General features: G+C 42.0%; 1 protein-coding gene across 1 annotated transcript in view; it reads left to right on the top strand.

The window, feature by feature from the left end:
• RC3H1 (ring finger and CCCH-type domains 1) overlaps positions 1-21,816 on the top strand; it is a 75,246-nt gene that overhangs the window by 30,376 nt on the left and 23,054 nt on the right. The window contains 12 exon segments of the mRNA XM_064515600.1: positions 167-406; positions 1,636-1,811; positions 2,762-2,962; positions 4,128-4,260; positions 6,441-6,559; positions 8,416-8,528; positions 11,985-12,266; positions 12,522-12,739; positions 14,330-14,715; positions 15,108-15,239; positions 15,824-15,994; positions 19,290-19,500. Of these exon segments, the coding sequence (XP_064371670.1) occupies positions 167-406; positions 1,636-1,811; positions 2,762-2,962; positions 4,128-4,260; positions 6,441-6,559; positions 8,416-8,528; positions 11,985-12,266; positions 12,522-12,739; positions 14,330-14,715; positions 15,108-15,239; positions 15,824-15,994; positions 19,290-19,500 (2,382 nt within the window).

Here is a 21,816-nt window from a genome sequence, read left to right as displayed (position 1 = left end):
AAGACAAACTGATAAAAATGGATTTTTGATATGCCGTGGCTATAGCATTCCGTTTAACAAAGTTGACATCAGAAGAACTGGGTTTGCAATTTCCCAGTACAGCAGCTGCAGGTTGGCACCAAAAGATGTGAAGTAACAGGTTTTTTTGTTTCATTTTGTTTTGAAGGTGTGGGTCTTAACAGTACTACTCAGAGCGTGCTAAGTCGTCCCATGCAAAGGAAACTTGTGACGTTAGTTCATTGCCAACTAGTAGAGGAAGAGGGACGGATCCGAGCCATGCGTGCAGCGCGGTCGCTTGGCGAACGAACAGTTACAGAGCTCATTCTTCAGCATCAAAACCCTCAGCAGCTCTCTTCCAACCTCTGGGCTGCAGTGAGAGCCAGAGGGTGCCAGTTCCTTGGGCCAGGTAGGTAACATCCCAATCAATACTACTGCTGTATTAAAAGGAATTTAGGATTGGGGAGAGCTGAGAAATGGGCATCCCTGTTACTGAAATTGCCTGAGTGATTTTATTGGGCAGTGGCTTAACTTTTTACAGTAGATCTTCAGAATTAATGAGATCTGTTGGGCTGCTGTTGTGGCCTTTCTCATACTTCTGCTCTTTCGCAAGTCTTCCATAAAGCTCAGAATGTTTGTTGGCCTTTTTTTATTGTGAGAAGCTAAAATTGAAAGTAGTTTGCCTCTTGCCCTTTTCTCAAGGAAGCAAAACCCTTCTGGAAAAAGTAAGGTACTGGAAGTGACTGGACATGACCTTCCCCGTGCACCCCCCACCTACCCCCCCTGAGAAATAAACATAGAAAACAGTTGGGGGGGTGGAGATTTGTTACATTTTTGTGTATGTATGTATTTTTAAAAGGTTACGTGCTTAGAAATCAGGAAGGTATATGTTTAAACAATGGCATAATCTTGAATTTGATTTCTTTTTCATAGAATGCTGAAAGAATCCATTTCCTAAAAATGTAATGGTGTCCTGTTACTGAACTTGCAGAGCTCACTTGTTGAGCAACAGCAAAAAATATCTTGAAATATGAAGTCGGTTCCTTAAAATAGGAGGTTTTTTCCACTGAAGCGAATGAAGGAAGACTAGGACTAGGGTCCAGTCATGCCAACTTTTGCGCCTCTGAGAAGGACAGGAGAGGCTTGTTTTCTAGCTGTGGAAAATATTTGGTGCTACAGCACCTAATTTATTTGATTCCTCTTTTACCTGCTTGGGAACTACCAACCTTGCCCTTCCACAGTATGTCAGCTTTCTCTGCTGGGATAGGGTGTGGAGCTTAGATTTTTCTTTTCTTTTGTTTTGTTATCTTTTGGGTATCAGATGATAAGAAGACTACTTTGCTCCTGTCTATACATATCTCTTGATTATCAGTACAAGAGTTTTCAAAGTGTATTATCTATTTCCCCTGTCACAGTCTGGGTGGTACTCCTTCTCTTCTTCCCCTCCCTTCTCACTCGGCTCTGTTTCCCATCTATATGCTTACACTTAACATTTTCATAATGTCTTGTCTTCATGTGTGTATAGCTTGTAGCCGATCTCCTATGTTTATTTGTGGGGAAGGAAGCACAAGAAAAATGCAGGAATCTTTGCTGTTCTTTTCTCATGTTATTCCCTTTTCTTTTACATTTTTTCCCCAGCAATGCAAGAGGAGGCTTTAAAGCTGGTTCTGCTGGCTCTGGAAGACGGATCTGCTTTGTCACGGAAGGTCTTGGTTCTCTTTGTGGTTCAGAGGCTGGAGCCGCGGTTTCCTCAGGCTTCTAAAACTAGCATTGGGCATGTTGTCCAGCTTCTTTACAGAGCCTCATGCTTCAAGGTATGAAGACTTTGCTCAGAGGTTTCATAACGCGGGAAAGTACTTCTTCATATAGCCAGAAGATACTCCAATTTAAAATGAGTTATAATACACACTCACAACTTCTAAAAACATTTTTTGTTCTTCATTTTCAATTTTCATTGTCCGATACCATTAAATGTATCTAAGAAGTATGTATAGTTACAGAAAGTATTCCTCACTAAGTCCCACATGTGTTTGGAGAGTTCTTTGTCCTACATTTGTGAAGGCATTGTAGGCTAAAATTGCAATTTTAAGCAGTAAATCTAAGCTTGGAGTCTGTCCAGGTTTAATGGATGCACAGTAACAGAACTCGCATGTAAGTCAGTGTAACTTATTTCCTTAAAGGAGGCTTAAAGCTGGAAAAGCCCCAGTTCTGTTAATTAAGAGGCGCTGTGGTTAGAAACAAAGAAACGTGAGGCACTGTAATATCAGAATGAGGTTTACTAATGGAGCTTTATAAGGAAAACTTAAGCTGTTAATGGTACTTCACACTATTTAGGTCCATTGCTATGTGCTCAACTTAAATGTCATTTCACTAAATGAGGAGGAAAATGCTTTGTTGCTGCTAATTAAATCTAAAACAAAATTCTGCAATACAAATAAAATCTCCTGATTGGGGGAGTTAAGGTATGGATGCTGTAGTTACCAGTACAAGCATTTAGAAAGTGTGACACTTCTGGTAATATCTGGGTCCGATTCTGAGTAAATTATATTTGATACCCATTTCATAGTAAACACAGTTTATGAAGAGTATTGAAGAGCCTATGGAAGTTACTTTAGTGGAAAATAATGATGGTGTTCCTTGCATAGTGTTGTGACAGCAATTCAGCTTGTTTGGGGAGGAAGAACTTGGTTGCTGACGGACTTGGTCTTTACATCGTCTCTGGCTTGTCCTTCTTAATTGTACTTGGCTGGTTTCTCCCCACTAGGTGACAAAGCGTGATGAGGATTCCTCCCTGATGCAACTGAAGGAGGAATTCCGGACTTATGAAGCTCTGAGAAGGGAACATGATTCCCAGATAGTTCAAATTGCTATGGAAGCAGGTTTACGCATTGCACCGGATCAGTGGTCCTCCCTGTTATATGGAGACCAGTCTCACAAATCCCACATGCAGTCTATCATTGACAAGGTAAAGCCACCTACAAGCAGCCCAGTCTATCTTGTCTGTAACTGTTGGTAGACATATAAGCTTGTAACTTAAATGAAAAGTGGTGTTCAGATGTATTTATCTTACCACTGATCATTTGTGCTGTTATTTCAAAAACCTTTTTGGCCTAAATAATGAGAATACATATTTAGAACTTAATGAATCCTGCTCCTGATGCTATCCTCTTCTCTCTCTACTTTGCCTCTTTCAGTAGGTAGGAAACCAGAGTTTAACTGCACAGCTGGGATGCATCCCTTCTAAACAGCTCATAACTATCAATGTAGTAAAACAGTTTAATAGTTTGTTTCCAGGTGGGAAGCTAGTCCATAAGTTGAAAGAAAATCAGTCCCCCAGTCTGTACCTAAATGAAATCGGAGAGATGTAAACGTGTTTCTTAAATAAAATGACTTAACCTCTGGAAATGCCTGGCCCTCTGTTCTTTATAGAGAGAATGTAGAACAAATGGGCTTTTAAATTAGGCAACTCATATAAATACCTAAATTAGATGGGAAAAACTGAGCCTTACTGTCTTGATGAGTGGTTACAAAAGCTGTGAAACAATTGCTTTGGCTTCCATGCAGGAGGATTAGCTTCAGGAATAAACTGGTAGATATCCATGCATTTGACCTGATTTTTCAGGTCCTGACAGATCTCTCCTGAAGGATCTATGCAGAGTTAAAAGAGGATTTTAAATACTGAGGAGGTGTGGTGTTAGTAAGTGGAACATTGTCAGCTATCTTTGTTCTTCCACCATCTTGCCGTACTTGGTGTAAAGCAGAATGCAAATCTGTTCATTCAGGAATTGGATATACTAGACTCTTCAGAAATTGTAATTAAACGGATCTCAGAATATTTTGCCTTTTTTCTGAGCACCAGCAGAATGCAGAAAAGAAACAGGTTACGCTGCTGGAAGTAATGCTAGCCTTCGTTTTGTCTATTTGGAGCTATGTTTTAACTTAAAATGCCGAAGAAAGGGTGTGTTCTTAAGGCTGGAGGAGGTATTAAATACAGGGTGCAGAAACCAGCTTGTGTGGGGAAAAAAATTCTGCTTCAGTTTTGGAAGACAGCTCTATGATCTGATGGAGCAGCCTTCAGAAACCACAAGGGTTGCTTTGCCTGTAAAAAGTTAATTATTATAATTTTTAAGTTGCAGACCCCAGCCTCGTTTGCACAGAGTGTTCAGGAATTGACTATTGCTCTCCAGAGGACTGGAGATCCAGCTAACCTGAATCGTCTCCGACCTCACCTAGAACTCCTGGCAAATATTGATCCCAGTCCGGGTAAGTCTAGACATTTTGTAAAGCCGTACAACTTCTAGTTTTTCAGGAGGATTTTAACAACATTAGGGGATTGAAAGCTATTCCTCAAAGAGAAGAAAATATCCTCTGTAACTGGTAAACTTAAGATTCTTGAATGATACTGAAAACCAACCTGGCAACGGCATTAACTTGTGTGAAGGACTAAACTATTTTGAAACAAAGGTGTATCCAAAAAAATTACTGGAATAATTCTGTCACTTCTCTGAGGATGGTTTCCTTGTTTGAAAGCACCAGGCAAGGTGACTGAGGATGCTAAATGCACATAATCCTTTGAGGTTACATGGTGTATACTTCATACCAGGTAATGTTAACTGAGGGGACTCACAGCAGTCTTAGTTTCTTCCTCTTACCTGTTTAGTAAACGTTCCACTCCTGTTGCTTTGCAAATCTGGTTTCAGTAAGACTGGTAGAACCACTGTGTTTAATGCAAGGTCTTAGCTGTCACTCTGAGATATTTCTTTCTCTCCAGTTCTTTAGTGGAGCAGATGATCTGTTTACAAGCTGGGGAGAGTGTCTAAGAAAACAGTTGTCAGATTAAGGACTTCCATTATCTTCTTACCTAAAAATTGTACGTCTTTGTTCCATAATTCTGGGTATTACTTTTTGATTCAAGTTCTTTACACTGCAGGCTTTGCACTTGGAAGCCTCTCTTGGAGGCAGCTTAAAATCATAAAGCATCTTGCATGTAAACTCTTCAGGATTCCAAAGTACAAGTCTGATAGAATCACAGAAGCTAGGCAAAAATCTTTCTAGACGAGACAGAGGCACTATTCTAGGGAGCTTACTGTTTTTCTTTTTAACCTGTCTTTCTGCAAATGTGTGGAAAGACAAACTGGGAAGGGGAAGTGAGCTGGAAGGAACATAAATTATAAGCTGGTGATGGGGAGAAGGAGGTGGAAATTGTTGGGAGAAACTAGTAGTGCTGTGAGGATGGGCTGGCTGAGGGAGCAAGGATGGGCAGGAGAGACTGCTGTTGCCGAGGTTTTATTTTATGCCTGTTACATATTTGTAAAACCAAGGTTAATGTCAAAGTTGAGTGTGAAGGCCTAAACTATGACTTCAGGAGGTGAAAGCAGCAGTTGTTGGTTTCAGTTTGCTTAAACAAGCTCCGCTTTCAAGTGAAGACCAGGTATACTTTACAGCTAAAGACAATGTAGCGCTTTCTTACCAAATCTTTTGTACTGTAACTAGTCAAGAATAAAACTTTTTGAGTGCATTGAATACTTTTTAGCCAAAGCTTGATGTGGAAAGAGGAACATGAGTAGCCTCACGTGAAGTTTTGGTGGGCGAGTCTGATTTTGATGTCATTTCTCTACTGTGCTGTTGAGTTGCTCCCCTGCTGTCCTGTAGGTACATTGTCGTCCGTCCGGCAGCATCAAGTCCTTGTGAACAGTATGGAAACTAATTGTGTTAAAGATCTTGCAAGGCACTTAGTAAAGCCCTTTGAGGTCCTAGGCATTGCGGCAGAATGTGTAGGCACGCAGGGGAAGTACCATCTGCTGGGACAGATGGAGCAGAAAGGTAGATTGGTCAGCTCTAAAGAGCAAGAGCCCCTGCTGGATTAAGACTGCGTATTTTTTTCGCACTGCTGTATGTTTAGATGGTTGTTTGATACATAGATTTGCCTTATGATTCCCTCCCTTACTCCTCAATAGAGATGCAATAATTTGTTACTGTTCAGTGCCACTGGCTGCCTGATCTAGACCAGTGGTGGTGGCATTTGCACAGAATGATTTTTGCTTAAAGGAGTCAGTGTGAGGTGGTATTTTCAGCTAGATTTTGCATTACATGCAGAGTTTGTAAAATGCAGTTGCTCTGGAGTTCTGCGGGATGTGAAAGTTTTGGTAGGAGATAGTGGGACATGCTGATAACTGGCTTGCTGGCTCCTTTGCTGTTTTGTGCAGTTCCCTCTTGAGTCTGTAAGAAGCTTTATTCTTTAAGTATTCCCAAATTAAGCTGCTGAAGGTTTTTTATTTAATGACATTTATTTCTAATAAGACTTTTTGGTGGTCTAATAGTTTTGTGATACTTAGGAATTTCTTCATTACCTGGTTGTGGAAATTTCTTCTTTTTCTGTGTGTGTATATGTTGGGGGTGTGGCGTGTTTTTTAATAATACCCTGTTTCTTGTCAATGTTATAGATGCTCCACCTCCGACATGGGAACAACTGGAAAATGGACTAGTTGCTGTGAGGACTGTGGTTCATGGCTTAGTTGATTATATCCAGAATCACAGCAAGAAAGGAACGGACCAGCAACAGGTAAAAGCTAAAACTTTTTAAAGAACTTAAAAAAAAAAAATTTTTTTAAGGAAATGTGTGCCCCAAAGTTTTATTGACTGGGTCCAGTAGTGCAGATTTACTAATGTCATCTGGAGAGATTTGGTTTCACAACCTGGGGAGGCTGGGGAGGAGAAGGCCAGGGTGCTACCACTGTGATCTGTGGGAGTTTTCTTGTTTTGCTTTTAATGTGAAACATTTGAGTCGGATGGCTCTGTGTTAATGAAATGATTCTTACACCTGTGTTTAATGCTCTGTGAAGTTCTAAAGATTTGGGAAAACTTCAGATGAAAGGTGCCATCCTGTGTTTCTGAAACAAAATTTTTGCTTCAGAAACCAAATGCTGTTGCCAAATACTTATTAGCGTATCACACAGATGTCTTATCGCATGTTCCTTTGATCTCATTTTGTTGTACAGCTCAGTTGATCTAAATGCTAGCTGCTGCTGAAAAGGAGAGAGCATTCCCTCTCCCGCCCTTGCTCTGGCACTCATCCTCCTGGAGAGCTGGTTCAGGGAGCTGAACTGGTAGAGAGATTCTCTCTGGAGGGGGGGAAAAAACCCACAAACAAATAAAACCCACAAATAAAATCAGAGTGAATATTTCCTTGCTGGTTTACCTTTTCAGCACTCACTGATGCATCACGATGCCTAATATGCACCATCAGTGGCAAAAGGAAAAGCAGTGGGAGAATACAAGGGAAAATCGGGGTGGGGGAGCTCTCGAGGGTGCTTGCTGTAGTCCTGGCCCTGGGGAGAGCATCGCCTAGCCCTGGTACGCAGCGCGTAGCTTGGAAGGGAGCACGCAGCCTCCCAGCACGGAAAGCGTGCATCCATCCCTGCAGCATCGGGCATCGCTGGCCAGCAGCTGTGGCCAGCAGAGGGCTGTGGAGCTCACCTGCACCCAGCCAAAATCCTTTTTCAAAGGATCCAAAACCCTTTGCTGTAGGGGGCAAAAAAATCAATAGTTTGCAGATTGGTTTCTAATATGTATCTTCTAGCCAAGTTCCATCTTGGATTTCTCGGAAAAGTTTATTTTTAGAGACCTTTCCATGGTGGAAACTCTGATAGGGTGCTTCCCCCTCTGACTGATTTAATCTTGCCATGAAACCTGTAGGAACTTAGTATCTTTGAGACCGCCTCTGTTCTCCTGTCAAAATTTATCTAGGGTATTTAGCAAATGGGTGTACGTGCAGATGGCAAGAGTGCATTAAGTCACAGTTTCTTTGGCGACCAAGCTCACAGCTATGCAGAAGACAGCTCATACCCTGCTGACCTGCATTACATCCTCACCTATATTTACTCCAAGGAGGGTACAAGGGAACTCAGTGAAATTTAGCTGTACGTGAAGACCAAAGGGATAAAGTGCCATTTTGAGCTAACAGAAAGCAAGGGAAAAGTAACTTGCCAAATTCAACTTACTTTAAATCTAACACAAAAAAACCTGATCAATGTTTGGCATGGCATACTTCTGTCTTTTGAGTAAGTGTGGTGATCTTTCAGACTAGATCAACTTTTTTTGTCTGTTTTACTGTTTCCTGAAGCATACAGCTGTGTTCCAGTCAAACTCCAGTAAGAAATGAGAATGAAAATATTTAAAAAAAAATCTGATAGTGACTCAGTTGTCAAAATACCTACTCTTGAATCTTTCAGTTCTGTCGAGGGCCCAAATGTGAATACCGTTCCTGTCATTCAGTTCGGGCTTACCTGCTCTTGGGATGTTTACATTGAAGGAGTATTCAACAGTCACACATCAGTCCTTTAATAAGAGGATACATTCAGTTCTTGGTTGAGCGCACTTATGCTCAGGTATCTTACTTTGTTTCTTTAACCTTGTCAGCCTCCTCAGCACAGCAAGTACAAGACGTATATGTGCCGAGACATGAAGCAGAGAGGAGGATGCCCCCGAGGGGCCAGCTGCACCTTTGCACATTCGCAGGAGGAGCTGGAAAAGTAAGTGCACCTCTTAGAGAAATCAGTCCAATCTTTGCTGCACCTTATCCTTAGGAGTGAGTTATATCTAGGAATGGGGAGAGGAGGCGCATATTTGACTTAGCTGTTCAACTAGCAAGAGAGAATCAGAAAAAACTTTTAATAGCAGTCTTTTAAGTTTTGGAGCTGTTCATTCTTGAATATGGAGCGTAAGCTTGGCTTCGTGCAGCAGTAATGCAGCTATGGGAGTCTGACGTTGGCGCAACAAGCGTTTCCTGAGATTTCGAGGGTGAGGGGGGTTTCTGATGCTGATAAACGTGCTGCTAGATTGCATCCATTTGTGGTCGTTTATTCATGTGTCTTGCCTTGACTTTGTAGTCAGGTGTGTGAAGGAGGCTGATGCTGGCAGCTTTCCACATCTATGGGTTCTCTGTCTTCTGTGCCACTTGTACTATCCACAGAGCAAGAAACTCGAGCAGAACAGATGTTCTTTCTGCACCATTTGTCCTTTGGAAGTGTTCAGCCCGTCACGTGTGCAGCAGTTCCCGAGCAGTTAAAGCTATTGTCAGAGAGCAAAATGCCAGTTGTATGAAGTCTGCAGTAAATAAGCAACAGATATTACAAATTTGGAGACAGTACCTGGTTACCCTTGTGTTTGGGCTAAAATTATTCATCGTTCCCAAGGAAGAGGCTTTAAGTCAGAGGAAAACTCCAGAGATTTGGAAATGACATGCAGTCTTTTTCTCTTTTTCTTTTTTTTTCCCCCTCTCCTTGAAAATCTAAAAGCTCGGAGGAAAAATATAGCTGTTCTTCAGCTGTATGGAAAAACAGGAAGAAAAAACCCAGAGCACGTGGTATTAGAATGACAAGGCAGCTATTGACACTGAGAGAGAATGGGACTTTGATACCAGTGTTGTGTGGAAACAGGGTTGCATGGTGTGGGGTTCCCCCCCACCCTGCTTTGTCATGTTGTTAAAATTCAGATTGGTGGTGCTGCCTTGGGTGGTTGGCAAAGGGGAGTGTTATATCTCCTCTGAACTAGCTGTATGTATCAAGAAGGACTGTTCATCAGCTTTGCTGGAGGAAGAGCCCTATTGTATCCAGACTGGTTTGTCTGCCTTAGTAATAGTTTTGTCTTGGGGTGAAGTGAGGTGACTGTTTGCTCTGTTTCAGGTTGCAGCACTTTCTGTAGGCAGTTGGAGAACTTTGAGTTTGGATTCTTCCCTGGACCTTTTATCTCTGCTTAATTGTGCTGTTGCTACTCTTAGTTCCTATATATAGCTTTAAGCTTGTGAGGAAGGTTATAGGCAAGTATGTGGTAATGCCTTAGATTTCAAATTATAATTTAGACTTGCTTAAATAGTGGATAATTCCACCCCTGGTAAGGGACAAAGAGCCACTGTGCATGGGTGAGTGCTATGGTTTTTAGATTATTTTTGTTTTGCTCCCTTGGAGACTGCTACAAACATTCATGAAGTTATTCAGAAGAATTCAGAGGGTAGCACTGTGCACCTTTTGTTCTTTCTAAGCATTTTACCATGAAGAATGCTATATTAACTCTTGTCACCTTTGGTTGAATGTGTGTGTTTATACATGTGTGTGTGCGTGTGTGTGCACGCATGTGTTTTGGGCGTACTGTTGTGTCCTGCATGAATAGGCAGGAGTGGCCAGCCCTCCTCATCCTGCAAGTTGTGTACAAGTCCTCATAGGGTCAGTAGCCATCGGGCACTGCGAGCCTAAGAGACCTGATGGGAGGGAGATGTTCAGAAGTAATCAGCAGGCAAAACGTGGCAGTGGTTTCCCAGTGTCCTACTGCTGCTTTGCAGGGAGAGACCGAGCTGGTTTGTGCACTAGTGAGATTCCAGGTTGAACCAGAAGTTCAGCCTTGGGAGCTGCTGTCACTTCTGCTCCAAGGGTTTCTCTTGGCAGCCTGTGTCCCGCTAAGCACATCTGTGACTCGCGTGGCTGTCTTGAGGTGCCAAAACGACTTCTGAGCAGCATACTTTAAAAGCCATAGACTCTGTCCCTACTGAAGTGCTTCTGCTGTGGTAATATCCCTTCTTGTTTACTCCCTATTAAAGCAGTCCTAGCAGTGCCCATTCTCAACACTATGTAGCTTGAATTTATAGTTTAGTTATTTGGTTAAAGTTTAATCCAGGTAGGAAATTGGTGTGTTGATGAAAAGCTAGGAATATAGTTGAAGGAAGATGGTCGATCCTTCTTGCCTACGAACTCTTCACAGAACAGTTGAGGTTGGAAGGCACCTCTGGAGATCATCTAGTCTAAGCTCCCCCCTCAAGCAAGGTCACCTGGAGCACGTTGCCCAGGACTGTGTCCAGATGGCTTTCGAATATCTCCAAGGGTGGAGACTTCACAACCTCTCTGGGCAACCTGTTCCAGTGCTGTTCATCTTAAAGATGACAACCCAGATCTATATAGCAAAATTACACTTAACTTGTCTGATTCTGTTAGTCTTGTACTTCTTTAAAAGAACAACCTTTTGCCCCTACATTGTGGTAGTAATAGTGTAGCTACCCTGTTTTCATTTCCTGCAATAATGTGTGTACTCTCCTTCTACGCGTTAACATCTCACTTTGCTTATTAGATATGATTAGGGGTGTTCGCTTCAACCCATTCAACCCTTTAGAAGTCCTTTTGCGTAGGAAACAGCCTCTCGATCTGCAATATAAACAGTGGGAGCACTTGGACTAACGCATACACCCTCCCACTTGTGTCCTGATATCTCGGCTAACGGCAGGGTGTTTAGTGGAGGACCTTCAACTCTGGAATTTGCTCTCTTCATTGGTCCAATACCATCAGTTTGCTGATTTTTGTGGAACGTTAGGAGGCTCATGTTTGCTCTGACTCTTATCAGAGGTGGTTAGATTTTTCTGGGACTACGGTGTGTTTGGAGTTTCTATCTCTGAAACTACTTAATTTATCAAACAATGCAAATAGCATAAGGTGCGTATTGGTCCATGTGCTTAAATCTTGACAACCTGTGTTTTAAAAGATGATATCACACGGTACAAAAAACATGGCTTATTATTGGACTAATGGTGCAAAAGGGAATCTGCTCATCTTTTCTCTCCCTTTAGTTTTTCTGCCATTAGTCTATTCTGTGAATAAAACAGAGTTGTACAGTTTGTGATTCTTACTGGTGTTTGTTTTAGTTTTGTTTTTCTTCCCTATAGTTGCCATAGATATATGCACAGGAAATAAGGGTTTAAATTTACTGTGGGAAGCTTAGCTCTGACTTCTTGGTGTACTTTGTCATTGGCAGTCATCCTTAGTGTGACAAATACTTGAAACCTTTTATCAACGATTCAAATACTAGCAATATATTTCTCACAAATCTATGGGAAAATTGAGTTAAAGCTTGAAACTTTCAGTAACATCCATGTTTAAAAAAAAAAATCTTGAAAATCCTTTTAGTTTTTTATTTCAATTTTTGGTGTGTGATTTCTTTTTCTGAAGGTTTCGTAAAATGAACAAGCGTCTGGTTCCCCGAAGACCGCTGAGTGCCTCCTTGGGCCAGCTGAATGAGGTGGGCCTGCCTTCAGGAGCTATCCTCTCGGATGAAGGGGGAGTGGACTTGCCCAGTAGGAAAACCTCTGCTCTGCCAAACGGAATTGTGTCAACAGGCAGCACTGTGACGCAGCTTATTTCCCGAGGGACTGACTCCAGCTATGAAACCGCTCTGAAGCCAGGGAAGATGGACCATCTGAGTAGCAGTGCCCCTGGATCCCCTCCTGACTTGTACGGGTCTTCCTAACTGTTCTTCAAAGTGTCACGTGTGTAAATGTGCAGTAGAAAAAAAGTAAACCTAGAACTCTAGAAAAACTCTAAAACCTTAAAGTCTAGAAAGGAAATGGAACAGGTGTTTTTTGTTGTTGTTGTTTCATAGCGATTAAATGGTGGGAGAGAAAGCTAAAGGTAGACAAAGAACAGTGTTTTAAATTATAATAGACTACATCATGCCTTAATAGGCAATGCTGTCTTTCTACTTTTCAGGCTGGAATCTGTCCCCAAGAGTTCCATTTCTGCCTTACCAGTGAACCCTCATCCTGTGCCCACTCGGGCACCAGCAGACCTGCCTTCAGTGTCAGTCACTAAGCAGTTGCAAATGGTACCACGAGGCTCTCAGTTGTATAATACTCAACAAGCAGATATGTTTTATCAAGATCCTAGAGGAGCTGCCCCGCCATTTGAGCCAGCGCCCTATCAGCAAGGTAGGTTTGAGGCCAAGATCTCTATATTGTCTTTGATTCTCATAGTGGTTTTATTCCTTCTTCCCACCTTGGTGTTTACTTAGGCCCTTACATTGGTGTTTTCTTGCATACCATTTGGACTACAGGCATTAATGTGGTATTGCATAATAAAATGGAAAATTGGCATGTCGGGATGTGCAGATGCGCTTTAGCCCGTAATGCAGTACACTTATTGCTGGATATGGTGAGCTGCCTGCTGGCAGGTTTTTTGTGTCTTGACTGAGGACTCTGTTTTCACTTGTGTTAGAGGTTTGTACCCATCCGGTGTAGTAAATCCTCCTCCTTTAATTTTTTCAAGAAGTGGGCTAGATCGGAGATCTTAAATGGTAACCCTTAATTCAGTTTGACTCAGAATGGAAATAATGCTTAACCAGCAGAGGGTTTGTGCTTGAGGGGTGAAAGTACTTAATGTCCTTAATGAAAAGTGTATGAGTATTTCAGCAGTGTCTGCACATGCATGTGATGGGTAGAGACAGTTAAAACAGAAGGGTTGGGCACAAAAGAACCAGCATAAAAATTGAATTAAGGGGAAAAGTTAGAGATCAAATGAGAGAAAACATTGAGGGAGATTAAAAGGAAAAAGTATGACTTTAAAGATGGGGAATGATTCATATCATGTAACATAACATGGGGGGGAGAACTGAAATAAAATGAAATTAATATGAAAGGAGAAGAAAACCTTCTGGAAAGGAAGGAAAACTTTTTGAGCCAGTTGTGAAACATTCTGAAGAAAAAACTTTGATTTTTGTATGCAAAAGGAGATCTGAGTTGTCCACAAAATTTGATACACTTATTACTAATACACACATGCTCATGCATGTTTTCAGATTATCCAAAAATTGCAGATAAATTACCGAAACCTCCAGGTAACTAGGAGGTGTGGTCCTAGGAATCTTTAATGCTTCACAGTACTGAAACTTCTTTTTACTGTTCAAGAAGTAGAACTAATCTTTAGATAACTTTAAATTGTCATTAATCCCTGTTTCTTTATGCAGTGGCTCTGGTATAATGGGGAAAATTGAGTTTTAATTGCATGGACAGAGATGTATGGGCTAATCTTGCCTATTCTTTTGGGTCTTGTCTGGCCAAAAGCATTCATGCCCATCTGAAGGGACGTTCTGTCTGGTATGCTAGCAAGTCTTTCTTTTTTGGCCTATAGCAAATAGGCCAAATAGTCATTCTTTTTGGCCTGCGCATGATCCAAGTGAAATAGAGAGAAGCAGTACTTCTCTGGCACCTGTGGCAGGCACAGTCTTGCTGCTTCTCCTCCAGCTATTCTAATCTTTGCTCCTTTTTGATGTCTGGTTTAATTAATTAAACAGTGTTCCTTGGGCTTTAGATCAACCTCTTGCTTCTTCAAGGTTTGCATTGGTTAATTTTTTGGTAGAAATATCAGTTAGACAATGGGGACAAACACTAAATGTGAAGTAATTGATAACACTTTTCATGATACCTGCGGACTGGGATACTTTAAACTGCACACTTTTGTGAACAGCTGTCACAATCGCTTTCTGCATCTTGTTTATTGTTTTTACTCTTGCTTAATTTCAGGAGTTTACTATCCTACTCAGTCTTCTCAGTGCATGTCTCGCTTTGTCCGACCTCCTCCATCGGCTTCTGAACCAGGTCCAGCTTATTTAGACCATTACCCAACTTACCTCCAGGACCGTGTGGTGAGCCCACAGTACACGCAGCCGCAGCAGTATCCTCCTATGGGACAGCCCATATACCCACCGCACTATGACAGCCGCCGTGTATATCCCCCTGTCCAGCCATATCAGCAAGAGGAGATTGTCCGAGGAAACCCGGTACCCATCGAAATTCCACAGGCAGCTGTACCCTCCTACGTACCTGAATCCAGGGACAGATACCAGCAAATGGAGGGCTATTGCCCGGTGGCTCCACATCTCAGTCAGATCAGACCTTCATGCCACAGAGTACGGTTTTCATATTGTACTTCTGTAGTTGTTCTTGAAAGAGAAAATGTAAATTGAATGTTTCTGCAGTAAGGTAGTGATGTTTTTGTGAGCAGCTGAAAGTACGAACTCTAAGAAGGAATACATTTGACAGAGCTGATCAAAAACTGGGAACTTTGCCATATTAAAACATATAGTCGTGGTAAGCTACCAGTGAGTTAAAAGACTAATTGTTTTAAAGGTAGAAACACTGGGTTAGTTGGCTATCTAATCAATTTTGGGCAAATTATGGTCCCTGCCTTTGGGGTTTTCTTGAAGTGACGCTTTGGCCAGTGTAGGAGCACGAGTAGTTTTTGTGTGAAACTGATTTTTAACTTCAGGGGCTTTGTAACACATTTCTGTCTTCATCTCAGCCTCATCCCAGCCTGGATGAACTTCACCGTCGAAGGAAGGAGATCATGGCCCAGCTAGAGGAGAGGAAGGTGATTTCTCCCCCTCCTTTTGCACCTTCACCAACCTTGCCTCATCCTTTCCATTCAGAGGAGGTAAGCATATTTTGACAGAGTTTTGACTGGCTAGTGTGGTTAGAAAATAGAGTTTGCATGTGTTGATAGACGAAGATGGCAAAGTTAGAACAGCACACAGTGATAGCAAATACTTCAGGGAGATTTTGTGCTCCCTTACAGGGGAAGGCCCTTACAGTGCAATCTGCAGTCTCTCAAGTTGGTTCTCTGATCTACCGCTGCTCTTAAGCTGTCTGGTTTTGGTGCAACCAAGTGCTAGCTTGAGCCATTATTATTGGAAATATTCAGTCTTTTCAGTCACTGGACTTTACTTCATTTATTTCTGATATGGTTAGAATTAAGTAACAGCTTGGTAGAGGTTTTTCTCTTTCAACCAAGGTCAAAATATCACTTTCATACTGGCCAAGTGAACAGTCAGTGCTGGGAGTATAGCCAGGTGATCAGAATTTCTCACATTTTGTGCTTGCTGTGGCCCAACTCCAGATGGTGATGCATCCAGTAAAAAAAATAAACAAATCCTGGTGGTGTTTTTCTTCAAGTTAGCCGCTATTGAACTAAGAAATAGTGCCTGTAAAGTTGCTTCTTCCCCTCACTTACAGAACCAGATTTTTGTTTTTGTACAGTACTTGGACGAAGAGCTGAAGGTTGCTGGGAAATACAAAGGAAACGACTATAGCCAGTACTCTCCCTGGTCGTGTGACACCATCGGCTCCTACATTGGAACCAAAGATGCAAAACCCAAAGATGTTGTGGCAGCAAGGAGTGTGGAGATGGCGGTATGTAGGAATTAGGGGAACAAAGAAGAAAAGTTCATATTTGTGGGGCTTGTGAAGGACTCTCTTTTGCTCTCCAGGATGACAGTAGTGCTTGTATTTAAGCCCAAAAGTGTGTTGCACTCAAAGGGGGGCATTTGCAAGTGTACAGAATGCTCTGCTTTCAAACTTACTAATACTCCTACATCTGTGTAGCTTTCAAAAAAAAAAAATCTGGATATAGATGCATGCTAGCCACTCTGCTCTAAAGCCATGGACAGCAAGATACGCTTTGCCATGATTTTCTTTAGACTTAAAATCCAAAAATGACTCTGTGCTGACAGCTTATTAATTAGACATGTCCATCTGTTGCTCCCTTTTTGGCGGGGTGTGGGGGGGGGGGGCAGTTCTCCTATCTGAGGGAGATGCCATTACTGACTTAAGTTTCTGCCATTAATTCCTTTCATGGTGATTGCAGCTGCTGTTAACAGTGTTTGATTAGCTTTCATGTGAAGGGTCCTTTTTTTTTTTTTTTTTTAAACGTGCTATCATGAGAATACTCAAAACTTGCATGCAACTTTTGAGAAAAGCATGATAACAGGTGCCCAGTAACATGATAGTAGACTGATTCTCCTTGAGAGCAATTTCTGATTCTCCTTTGATGTGCACATGCGGTCCCACACCTAAGCTTTTTAGTTTCTGGAAGTGCTCTTATTTCATGCTGCTGCATTTTTGCTAGGTCAGCTTTGCAAAAAGAGGAGGCTGCTAGGGTATCATCGTTGGGAGTCGTAAATGTAGGTAAAAGAAATAAGTACGCTTATGAAATACCACCACTGTTCTATTTACACGTTCAGAATATGAAGAAGTGTGCTGGTAGCTCATGCAAGTAGAAGTACATGCAAATCTTCTAGAGAAACATGTATTTTGTGTGAGGGACGATTTTATGGAGAAGTGTCTATTTTCTCCCTCACTTCCCATCCACAGAAGTGTATTATCTGCTTTCTTTTTTCATTGTTGCTGTCATGATGATCTCTCTTTGGCAAAGAAAAAGAGCCCAGGAGGGGTCGGAGGGGGATGTAGGTAGATTTCTTTTCTCGTTCTTCTATACTCTGCTTCTTCCGCTAGGACAGGTGCTCGCCTGTTGCAACCACTTAACTAAATCATAGGATTTTTCCATCCAGCTTCTCCTTGTCTTTGCACACAAGCAGGCTTCCCCATTTTCCCCTCCGTTTTATTGGAATTAGATGCAACTGGTTTCAGTCCACTGGGAGCCGCATGAAACAGGAGCGAAAAGGAGGCTCCCTCCCAGAAAAAGCAGAGCAAGAACAGGCTGAGAAAGCATTTCATCTGCAGCTTTAGAAAGCGGTTCAGTTTTATTTATCCATTTGCTCTCTGTCCTACACAATGTGTTTGCCTTGAGTAATGACACTGTCACATGAGGTTATACATGGAATTGGCTATTGCTGTCCAAGTGGCACCTCCAGGAATTTAGGGAACCAAGAGGCAAGTCTTAACTGTTTCATCCATGCTGCTAGAAAACTGTACAAAGAAACTGGTACTCAATTAGGAGAAGTAATATGGTACCCCGAAGATGCCTCCCTTAGAGCTGGAGAAAAAGCCTCCTTTTTCATTGCTAAACAAAGCATTCTTCTGCCCCCGAGCTATATTTCAGATTTAAAAAAAAAAGACCTCCGCTGCTATTCAGTTTTTGTCTCTCCCCAGGAAAAAATTCTTGTGAGACGTTCTTCACAGATGGCAAATTCATTCATTCATCCTCTCTGTCGTTCATATGAGATTCCTTTTCTTACGAATAAGAGTAGTCTATCATTTGAGAGTGCACAACCCTGGAGTTCATGCAAATGACACTGCAGGTTTTGTACTTTGTCTCTGCCACTCAGTGAATTTCATGTCTTTTTTAAGAATTCCAAAGCAGATACTCTCTAGTGTCTCAACTTCAGCATGTTAAACTTCTTGAGGTTTAGTTTCCGGCTCAACTATGACTTCTATTTTCACTCCCTAATTCCTGTTTAGCTTGCTTCTGTTGTCAGCTGTTGTTATCCTTACTGAAGGCTTGCACAGAGTTTTATTTTAATTTTGACTATACACAAGTTATTTTTAAACCTTTAGCCAGTGCTCTTTATGTAGTAGCCCTACTTGTTCTTTCTGTCATACATTGCTCTCTGCTACTATTTGACTTCTTTTAGCAAAGTGTAACTCAATGTTGGCAAGTCTTAGTGTTACATTTGCTGACTGCCGATGGATAAGATAGCTTTCCTATTTGATTAATTTGTTATGGGTTGTCAGTAGCGATCTGTTATTGTTTATTTCTAGACTCTTTTTGCGTGGATATAATAATTGTTCCTGTATTTATGTCTGAAATATTTCCTGTGATTTTTTTTTTTTTTTCCTTTTTGGGGAAGCATTTCTTTTTTTATTTGTGGCAACAACCATTTGACTCCTACTTTGAAGTTCCTCAATCCAGATGACTTCTGCAGTGACTTCCCTAACTTTAACAAAACCTTTTTTTTCTTTTGAGATGAAAATCTCTATGACAATCTGTTTCTTTTAAGTAAGTTAAACCAAATTGACTTGTGCTTGCTAACTCATGCTTGTTTCCTGTGCACCTTTTTTCCTTTATGACTTCTTGGCAAAATGTAATAACTATAACTTAACAAGTTACAGTTTTAGGATTCTTTGAGCAGAGAGATGACATCTCATCTGCTTGCGTGCCGACTCTCTAAGCTTTCTGAGTTTGAGGTTGAGCTAGAAACCAGGATGAATTGTACTACTGCTTAAAGAAAGATATGACTGTGGAAAGATGTACTAGATATGCTAAACTAAGTGCTATAATAAATAATTCCCATATGAGTCATCTGCAGTCTGTTAGATGATATGGGCCTTAGTTTCTGGATTTCAGAGGAATTGCCTTTGGACTTTGGAAGGAGGACGTGTTCCTCAGCGATTCCTGCTGATCTCCTCTTTGACTTTATTCCAGAGTTTTTCCCCTTCTGTCTCATTAACATTCTTGTGTCCTAATTTCTTTTTAGCTGCTACTCCCTTCTCTTGGTGTGGTAGCAATTAATCGTGCTATTTCACAGTGGTGCTAGCAGCAGCTATCTCACTAAGGTGGACCATTAAAGAGGCTTTGGCTCTAACAGCGGAGTTGCTTATGAACTGCAGAGCAGGAAAACTAGTTGAAGGATGAAGGGAAGAGGGCATACAAGAAAGACCTATCTATATTGGTACCAGCTTATCCTATAAGTGTGTTTTTGCTCTCTCCTGATTTAGTTCTTGATTGCCTTTTCCCTCTCTTGTCCAGAACGTAGATAGTAAAGCTATGCGTGACCAGCGATTAGACATGCAGAGAAGAGCGGCAGAGACTGGCGATGATGACCTCATTCCATTTGGAGACCGACCTACTGTTTCGAGATTTGGGGCTATCTCTCGTACTTCCAAAGCGATGTACCAGAATTCTGGTCCCATGCAGGCCATGGCGGTTCAGGGAGCTTCCACCAAATCCATCATTTCAGGTAGGATGCACGTTCCTGGGTGTTGCAGGCGGTTGTTGTTTTCCTTAGTATTAAAGCGTAAGCCCCTGCAAAAAGTTCTTTCTGATGTCAAAAATATAGATGAATGTATGCTGTGCCACCAAAATTGACTCTAAATTGGCTTGTGGGAGATTGAGAAGCCCCAAGAAAAGGGCTGCCACTGCTTAATGTTCCAAAGGCAGGTTTGTGCTCATACTGTGCATGTGTTGATGCTGATTTTTTTTTGTTCTGGAAAAGTTATTTTGTTCTGCTAGTCCCTCTGAGATGAGGCTTCTGTTAAATTTACTGTAGTAACATCCAGAGAACTACTGCTTTTTCAACTACAAAATAGCAGAACATCATAACAGAAAGTACTGTACTGCACTCATAGTTTATAAGTAACTGTTTCTGCAATTTTAATGCAACCATTGTTTTGTTTATTGTCAAGCAAAGCCAGTAAATTGGGAATAATTTGTTTTCTACAGTAGTCACATCTATAGTGTGGCTGCACATCTAATTCCAGAAGCTGGTCTCTTTCTTGAGGTGTATTGAATAAGCTGATTGATACTCAGGATCATCTCTGAGCTCAAGAATGGTTCATCCTGACAAGCAGGAGGAAATCAAGCTAAGGCATCAGGAGGCTTGTGTGTATCAAGGAGCTCCTGACTGAACTCAGATATTAAAAGGAAGTATACAAGACATGGAAGCAGGGACAGAAGACTCTAAAGGAATATAGAGACACTGTCTAAGCATATGGGGATGGGGTTAGGAAAGCCAAAGCCTACTGGGAGTTGAATCTGTCAAGGGACATGAAGGGCAACAAGAAAGGCTTCTACAAGTACATAAATAGCAAAAAGGAGGTTAGGGAAAAAGTAGGTCTGCTGCTAAATGGAGCAAGGTTCTGATGACAAAGGGTGTGGAAAAGGCCGAGGTACTCGATGCCTTGTTCACCTCTGTCTTTAGTGGTAAGATCATTCTCCAGGAGTCCCAAGGGGCAGGGAGGGTTTAAACAAACTGGACATGCACAAGACTGTGGGCCCTGGTGGGATGCCCCTGCGAGTCTTGAGGGAACTGGCTGATGTCATTGTGAAGCCACTCTTGGTTATCTTCTGAAAAGGGTATGGCAATCAGGAGAGGTTCCTGAGGACTGGAAGAAAGCAATTGTCGCCCCTATCTTTGAGAAGAGCAAGAAGAAGGTTCCAAAGTTAGTTAGCCTCACCTCCAAGCTAGTTAGCCTCACCTCAATCCCTGGGAAGGTGATGGAGCAGCTAATCCTGGAAAGCATTTCCAGACACATGAAGGATGAGAAGGTGAACAGGAGTAGTAAGCGTGGATTTACAAAGGGGAAATCATGTTTAACCCACCTCGTAGCCTTCTACAATGAGATGGCTGGCTTGGTGGATGAGGGGAGAGTAATGGATGTTGTTTACCTTGACTGTACTAAGGCTTTCAACACTGTCTCCCATAACATTCTTGTAGACAAGCTGATGAATTCTAGGCTAGATGAGCAGACTGTGAGTGGATTGAGACCTGGCTGAACTGCCAGTCCTGGATTCAAAGGGTTGTGATGAGCAGCACAAATTCCAGCTGGAGGTCAGTCAGTAGTGGTATCTCCCAGTGGTCAATACTGAGGCCATACTGTTCATTCTCTTTATTAATGACCTGGATGATGGGACCGAGTGCACCCTCAGCAAGCTTGCAGATGATACAAAACTGGGAGGAGTGGCTGATACACCAGAGGCCTGTGCAGCTGTTCAGAGGGACCTAAACAGGCTGGAGAAACAGGCAGAGAGAAACCTCATGAAGATCAACAGAGGGAAGTGCAGAGTCCTGTACTGGGGGGAAGCTTTGAAGAGAAGGACCAGGAGTCCTGCTGGGCACATTGAACATGAGCCAGGAAAGTGCCCTTGCAGCAGAGAAGGCCAATGATATCCTGGGCTGTATTAGGCAGAGTATTGCCAGCTGGTTGAGGAAGGTGATCCTTCTTCTCTGTCAGCACTGGTGAGGCCACATCTGGCATCCTGGGTCCAGTTCTGGACTCCACAGTACAGGAAAGGCATGGACATACTGGAGCATGTCCAGCAAGAGACCACAAAGATAATTAAGGGCTTGGAACATCTGTCATGTCAAGAGGCTGAGAGAGCCTGGTGAAGAGAAGGCTCCAGGGGGATCTTATCAATATCAATAAACACCTCATGGGAGGATGTAAAGATGACAGAGCCAAACTCTTTTCAGTGGTGCCCAGTGACAGGATGAAAGGCGATAGACACAAGCTGAAACACAGGAAATTCTATCTGAACACAAGAAACACTTTTTTTA

This window comes from Dromaius novaehollandiae, chromosome 8 (assembly GCF_036370855.1).
Source record: "Dromaius novaehollandiae isolate bDroNov1 chromosome 8, bDroNov1.hap1, whole genome shotgun sequence".
NCBI lineage: Eukaryota > Metazoa > Chordata > Aves > Casuariiformes > Dromaiidae > Dromaius > Dromaius novaehollandiae.
The sequence above is the reverse complement of the archived record's forward strand: the minus strand, read 5'-3'. Positions and strand labels throughout refer to the sequence as shown.